The sequence below is a fragment of the Orycteropus afer genome, unplaced genomic scaffold, assembly GCF_000298275.1.
Source record: "Orycteropus afer afer isolate SDZICR_OR568_19922 unplaced genomic scaffold, OryAfe1.0 scaffold00209, whole genome shotgun sequence".
Taxonomy (NCBI): Eukaryota; Metazoa; Chordata; class Mammalia; order Tubulidentata; family Orycteropodidae; genus Orycteropus; species Orycteropus afer.
In genome coordinates this window covers 2,859,394-2,867,412 of record NW_006921796.1, presented here as the reverse complement: position 1 = coordinate 2,867,412, position 8,019 = coordinate 2,859,394, and the positions used below count along the sequence as shown (strand labels likewise).

The 8,019-nt window shown below is 41.3% G+C and overlaps 1 protein-coding gene across 1 annotated transcript in view; it reads left to right on the top strand.

The window, feature by feature from the left end:
- TCP11L2 (t-complex 11 like 2) overlaps window positions 1-8,019 on the top strand; it is a 105,028-nt gene that overhangs the window by 19,970 nt on the left and 77,039 nt on the right. The window contains exons 6-7 of the mRNA XM_007948253.2: window positions 6,409-6,596; window positions 6,805-6,986. Coding sequence (XP_007946444.1) covers window positions 6,409-6,596; window positions 6,805-6,986 — 370 coding nt within the window. The remainder of the gene's footprint in view (window positions 1-6,408; window positions 6,597-6,804; window positions 6,987-8,019) is intronic.

Below are 8,019 nucleotides of genomic sequence, written 5' to 3'. Positions count from 1 at the left end.
TTTTACATGATAAAAACTCTCATCAAGCTAGAAATAGAAGGAAACGTCCTCAACTCCATAAAGGATGTCTTGGAGAAACCTACAGCTAACACCATCGATAATTGTCAAACACAGAACATTCTCCCCCTAAAATTGGGAAAAAGGCAAAGATATCCTCTTTCATGACTTGTATTCTATGTCCTCTGCCAAGCCTCTCCTGCTAGAATGAGGGAGCCAGATACAGAGAATAAAGACTGGAGCAGCTACTATGTGACAGGTACCATCTGAAAAACATTTGATTACTTTCCAAAGCAAAATATTTCTGCCAGGACAAAGTCACACATATGACACACCTATCAGGTTGTGCTGTGAGCTAAGTGAGGGGAAAGAGGAATAAGAAATAAAGGTCGTAGTTTGGACTCCCAGCAATCTCACAAGTGAGAGAAAAAGAAGATGAAGGCACATGAGTTTAAGGACAATATTGGGAAAAAAAAAGAGAGAGAGAAACTGTTTTCTGGGTCAGCAATATGAAAGAAATCACCTCCACATAAACACTGTGAAGATGGGTATTCCAAGAAGGAGGAATCAGAATGTGTCCATGAAATCAGGAAAGGTTTCCCAGGGGAAGAGGGATTTGGGCTGGGCCTCTAAGCCTGGCAGAATATGAATTTAGAGAACTAGAAGTTATTTCAGGGGCACTGGGCCAAGCTTCACTTATATGAAATCAGGACCATGCATTAGTGGGGTGGGAAGTGGGAGGCAGCACTTTTGGCCCCCACTGTTCCTGGAAAATTCTTAGGTAAATGCATCTATCATTCCAAAATGCCATTGCTTGTCCTCTTTCCCTCCTCAGCTAGACTTGGTGCTTCTTGAGTTCTAGGACCTTGTTTATTCCAGCGCTTCAAACAGCTTCGAGCTGGTTCAGTCATGGCTGATGCAGTGCAATCAGAACAGACCGAAATTTGTAAAATGTGGGTGAAGTGGAACAACAATTGAAACAAGAACAAGTACAGGTTGTCCTGGAATGGGAGGCTCTGAAGAGGCATAAGGATCCCTTTCAGGAGGCCGATATGGGAGATTAGATTATTGCCAGGACTGTGGAGAGAGACACACATTCAAAGCAGCATGATAGGATGCCAACTTTGAGCAGAGCAGTGATGTTTCCAACAGTGCTGATCAAGAGATCTGGTTGCTATGCAACATGCACATTGCTCTTGTTTCTAAGAGAGAGATTAAGTTTCTAGCAGAGTATTGACCCAAAATTTTTCCCATTCTGGTTGTTATCCTGGTTCACCCTTGTTTTACAAATCCAGATCCATTCTGGTTTCACTTTGTCCACCATGACTGAACCAGGAAAAACCAGTTCAACGCCCTGGTTATTTATTTGTGACTCCCCACCCCCGGAAGGAAGATGGGGCAATCTACTTCCATAGTGATACTGCCTCGGAAACCCAAGGAGGGGTCGCTATGAGTCTGGTCCGACTCGATGGCACATAACAACAACAAGAAGCACTTGGTACAGTACCTGGCCATAGTAGGCATTCAGCAGTTTTGTTGAATGAATGAGCAAATGAAGAGGCTCTTATTACTGCCCACATGAAAAATCCTGTGTTACAGTGCCTGGGGGGTTTGACCTTGCCTTGAGAGCCACATAGAGCAGTCAATGTGCTGGCTTGTGAGAGTGAAATCTTCACAGATCCCCTTAAAGGAAAGCTGACGTTTCACCGTATACATTTGCTCTTCTTTAGCAGCAGTGTGCAGGTCTGATTATATAGTAGAATCACCTGGGGTGTTTCCACAGAGATGCCTGTGCCCTACCTCAGACTGATTAAGTCAGGATCTTCAAAGGGAGGCCTGAGATCATTTATTTTTCTTTTTAGAACTCCCCCGGTGATTCTAAAATCAGCCAGGATTGAGATCCACAGTTGCTTTTGTTCATGGTAACTAAATAGGCTTTTAACTGTGTCAGCTATAAATGATTAAGCTTGCAGTCTAAATGTTTATTATTGCTACATTGTAATTATATCCATGATTTCGTCTCTCTCTTTCTCTGTTGCATGTCTTTAAAATAAAAGACTTTTTTACATCTTTATAAACAGAGCTAGCAAACTAAGAACATTTACCATGGAGGAAAACAGAATTGTGGAATTCTAGGGGTGGTAGTGGCAAACAGCCACTCATAAATCACACCACTCTTTAAGTGCTGGAGTTAGGGGAGAGTTTCGGTGTGACTATTCTTTTTTCTCTCTCTGGCACATGTGTTCAGTCTGCACATCTTAGCAACTGACACCTAATAAATTCTGCCACATACATCATTTTATAAGAAATATGCTACAGTGAGCAGTTTGTTTCTAGTCGGAAACCAGAGAACTTAGTCTAAAGTAAAATTTTACTTTTTTGCCGTAAGGCATACAACCCTCTTAAATAAATCTTGTTTCCAAACTTTAATCCTTCTGGAATAAACTTTGTATGTCACATTTCATTTGGTTTGTGATGTCAAACACATTTTATTCAAGGTTGGAGGAAATACTTGTAAACCAAAGTAAATAAATATTAATGATTGTGTAAGTCAGTGGTTCTCAAATGGGGGTGACTGTGCCACTCAGGACATTTGACAATGTTTGGAGACATTTTTGGTTGTCCAAACTGGTGTGTTGGGGGGAGGGGGTGGGAATGGCGTGGTGACAAAATTGTAATGATCATTGGTTTCCAGAAGCTGGGATTGAGGTGGGTGTGACTATTAAGGGGTAACACAAGAGAGGTGGGGTTTTTTAAGTTTTCTTTTTTTCTATGGTGATGGAGTGGTTCTGTATTCTGATTGTGATGATTACATGAACTACACACACACACAAGAATATATAAAAACTAGTGAAATCCGAATAAAATGTGTACATCAGTGTGTTAGCCTGGGTTCTCTAGAGAAACAAAAACCAGCAAAGCTTATATGTACAGAGAGAGAGAGAGAGAAATTTATCTTAAGAAAATGGCTTACACACATATAGAAGCCAGCCAGTCCAAAGTTCCTGGATCAAACATCAAGCTGGAGGCTTTTCCCGGCTCCCGCAACTGCAGGGGCCAAGGAGCTCAAGGCTGGCAGGCAGTACACCAGCTGTTGACGCTAACGAATGATGAATCCAGTATCTCCAGGCTGAACGGTGGACTGCTCACTCACGGACAGTTGTAGGCAGCACAACAGAATCCCAATCCGCAGAAGAATGCCTCTCTTCCCAGGATGTCCCTGGATATACTGGAAGCAGGCCACACCCCTAGGGAAACTCCCCTTCAACAGATTGGCCACTCAGAACACAGTCATCCGATCCCATCATGGGAACAACCACACAGAACTGGGGTCCAGCCAGTTGACACACAGCTCCAACTATAACAGTCAGTTAATGGCATTGGGCCAATGTCAGTTTCCGGTTTTGACAACGTACTATTTGTGCTCATGAGGAACCGGTACATACACTAGGAGGCTGTCCTTCTAATAGAACAAGTGGATACTGCATGGTTTAAAATCAGGAAGAGGGTACGTTAGGATTGTATCCTTTCATCACACCTATTCAATCTGGATGCTGAGCAAATAATCCAAGAAGCTGGACCATATGAAGGAGAATGTGGCGTCAGGGTTGGAGGAAAACTCACTAACAGCCTGCAATATGCAGATGACACAACTTTGCTTGCTGAAAGTGAAGATGACTTGAAGCACTTACTGATGAAGAGTAATATAGTCTGCAGTATGAATTACACCTTAACATAAAGAAAATGAAAATCCTCACAACTGGACCAATAAGCAGCATCATGATAAAGAGAAAAGATTAAAGTTGTCAAAGATTTCTTATTACCTGGTTCCACAATCAATACCAAAGCAGCAGTCAAGAAATCAGACAATGTATTGCACTGGGCAAATCTGCTGCAAAAAAACCTCTTTAAAGTGTTGAAGAGCAAAGATGTCTCTTTGAAGACTAAGGTGCACCTAACCCAAGCCATGGTATTTTTAATCACCTCAAATGCATGTGAAATCTGGATAAAGAATAAGGAAGACCAAAGAAGAATTGATGGCAAAGAATAGTGAAAGTGCCATGGACTGCCAGAAGAACTAACAAATCTATCCTGAAAGTGCAGCCGGAATGCTCGTTGGAAGCAAGAATGGCCAGACTTCATCTCATCTACTTTGGTCATGTTGTCAGAAGGGACCATTCCCTGGAAAAGGATATCACGCTTGGTAAAGTGGAGGGTCAGCGAAGAAGGGGAAGGCCCTCAATGAGATGGATTGACACAGTGACTGCAACAGTGAGCTCAGTTATAAGTGTTGTGCTGGTGCAGGACTGGGGAGTGTTTTGTTCCATTGTATATGGGTTGCTATGAGTCAGAGGCGAGTCAATGGCACCCACCAACAACTGTGGTTCTGTAAGAGAGTATCAATGGAGGAAGCTGAGTGAAAGGTACATGAGTACTCTGTACTATTCTTGTAATTTCCTGTGACTCTTAAATATATCAAAATAAAAAGTTATAAAAATTTTAGCCTTTAAGAGTAAATAAATAAATGAACTATGATGCATGAGACAGTATGTCTAAATTTCATAAACATTATTCTTAGTACTGTATAAATCCATTTATATGAACTCAAATTATATATATGAAAGTATATATGTATCTTTGTATGTGTGAGAAAAAAATAAAACAAGAGAATGATAAACATAAAAAAGCAAAGGTAATAGTAAACACTCATCACTTCCTGATTATTATTATTTTTTTAATTTTCTGTGGTTATGAGGTTATTTGTATCTATTATGTCCATATGATAGAAACAGTAAGTGTGGTGTGCTACTGCGTATTTCTTCCAACTCTGCATTCAGACTGGTCCCACTTGCTCATTTTACAAGTGAGGAAATCAAAAGCTCAGGAGAGAGACAAGGGCTAGAGGCATAGATCTGGGAGCCTTCTGTAGGTATGGATTAAAGTGGAGCCCATGGAAATGAAAGAGATGGTCCAGTGAGCCCTGGGAAATACTAACATATAAGGACCAGGCAGAGGAAGAGGAACCCAGGTATAAGATGTAAGGACAACTAGAGGAAGCTAGGAGAGAGTGAAATCACAGAAACCAAGAGAAGAAAGTGTGAAGAGAGATGTCCTCAGAGAGTCAGGTGTTAGAGATGTTCAAAAATAGAATGCCTTAGATGCATTTGTTGCATTTGACAATTTGAGATTGGTGGTGGCGTTAGAAAGCCTCATGGAGGGGGTATTTATTTCAGGACCCCTCTAGCCTGTATTCCATATTTTGGTCAATGGCACAACCATTCATTTACCTGCCCAGGTTGGAAATTGGGGAGTCATCCTAGAACCCTTTCTTTCTCCTTACATCTAGGTGGTCACCGAGACCTGTGGATGCTCTGCCTAAATAGTTCTGACTTCAGACCCTCCCCATTTCCATTACCCTCGTTCATTGCCTCTCTTATCTAGACTACCGTGGTTACTCTCTTCCCGCTAATCCAGTCCTGTTTGCAGAGTGATTTTTTTTCTGACGTGTATCGGATCATCTCACTTCCATGCTGGAAACCCACACACACAAACAGTAATGAAAAGATTTCCCATTCCCATAGCTGGTGTTTGTAACCTAGGATCCATGAACCTGATAAGATAGAATGAAAATTGTTTGTGGGCACACGCATGGAACATGCATCTTGAGAAAGGCATAGTTTGATTACACACTCAGAGAAGTGCAGGACCCAAAAATGTTTAATAATCAATGCCTGTAGTATAAATAAGGAGCTCTGGTAGTACAGTGGTTAAGGCATTTGGCTGTTAACCAGAAGGTTGGTGGTTCAAACCTATAAACTGCTTTGTGGGAGGAACATGAGGCAATCTACTTCCATAAAGATCTACAGCCTTGGAAACCCTATGGGTTGCTATGAGTCAGAGTCAACTTGATAGCAGTGGGTTTTGGTAGTCTAAATACCTTCTCTGCCCCAAACACAAAGACTTTTGTGAGCTGGCACCTGACTATGCATCCAATGCCATCTGCTACCACCCTCTTTCTCCTAGTTCTTTATAGACAAGCAAGGAAGATTTGTTTATAGCATCCAGAATGTGCTGTACTCTATCCCTTTTCCAGGTCTTTGGACGGATTGATCTTGCCTGAAGTCCAAGCCTATTCACTGCCTGCATTTCACCTTCAAGCACCACTTAAAGAACTCTTCTTAGACTCTTTCCCAGACCACCTTTGTTCCCTCCACTCCCACTGTGCCTTCTCGAATTCACTGTATTCTGTTGTAATTGTCAGTTTACAGGTCTTTCTGCCCACCTATATTGTAAACACCTTGAAGGATGTGGCTGTGTCTTTTCATTCATGTGTACACAGCACCTAACATAGCATCTGTCACGTAAGATGAACAAATCAAAGGAACAAATATGTGGACATTTCCCTTTTAGGTGCTCTTGATCAAACTACGGAATGGATAAAAGAGTCTGTAAATGAAGAATTACTTTCTCTTTCTGAAGCTGCTTTAACTCCTGGGGCCGAAGGTAGCTCCAAGCCAAGCCTGAGCCCTACATTGGTGCTAAATAACAGTTACTTGAAACTGTTACAGTGGGATTACCAGAAGAAAGAATTACCAGAGGTGAGTGATATTTTTTCTCCCCCCAGTTTTCCTGTATTTTAATTCTTAAGTTCTAACTGGGAGTCAGCAGGACTGTCTGTGTTGAATGTGTTTTAATGACTTCACTAAAATCAGATACAAATGCAAGTTTTGGCTTTCACATTTTATCTTACATTTTCATGAAACTGAGCTTCCTTTTCTATTTTTATATTTTAAATAAATATGCCAGACACTCATGACAGATGGAGCACGTCTTCAGGAACTGACAGAAAAGCTGAATCAATTGAAAATTATTGCCTGCTTGTCCTTAATTACCAATAACATGGTGGGTGCTGTTATAGAAGGTCTACCTGAATTTGCAAGTAGGTTCAAAAGGATTTCAGCTGTCCTACTGGAAGGCATGAACCAAGAGTAAGTGCCTGTCTGCTGCCCCTTTTATTAAGGCTCTACATGTGCTTCAAGAGCGTGAATAACCTTGGACATCTGGGTGTGGTAGTCAGGACTGTGCTTTAGCTTACCTTACACCTTCTTTTTCTAGAATTTCTTTTAGTATCTTTGAAGGTTTAGATGTCCTTTCATAGGAAGGGAGAGGTATTCCCACTTACAATGGATGTGAGCAAGAGCTGCTCTTTGACAGGGCTTTCAAAACCAAACCAAACTAAACCAAAAACCCACGTAGCTCAGTGTTTAGACTGTTCTGTCAAAGAAAGCTGTCCAGTTAAATTGCTCCAACTCCATCTTTATTCTGCAGTGAAATGCTTGCTTTACTGACTTCACAGAGCCAGCCTGCTATAAAGTCTTTAGAAGTAGTGACATTTCCGTCCTTCAGAGATGCTACAAACTCCAGGGAATGTCTTGCTTATACTAAATTTATTTCAAGTATCACACCATAATCAGTGATTAAGGCAGGAGAAAGCTAGGGTGATACCTTGTAGTGGATAAAAAGGCAGGAAGTAAAAATGTTGTCACAAATAATCTACCCTTGGATTATAGGACTCCAAAGAAAAGTCCAGTGTGGACTTATAACAGATTCCAGTCAAGTCAGAATATCAAGGATTTATTTATTATTGCTGTTATTGATAATAGTGACACATCTTTCTCTCTCTTTTTTCTTCTTATTAAGATTATGTGCCTGACAACCAGCTAAGAGCCTTATTATAGTCACATGGCAAGCTAGGGGTAGTAGAGTCAGGTTTGTGTGATGCCACAGCTGTGTTCTCACTCACTCCATTACATGGCCTCCTATCATCAGGTCACTCTCTCATCCTTTAATTCTCATTTTGTGCAGAGTTATCTTAAAGACCCTTTCTGGATTGTTGTTGTTGTTGTTATTTGCCATTGAGTCAGACCAACTCATAGCGACCCCTCCTTGGGTTTCCAAGGCAGTATCACTACAGAAGTAGATTGCCCCATCTTCCTTCCGAGGAGTGGCTGGTGGGTTTGA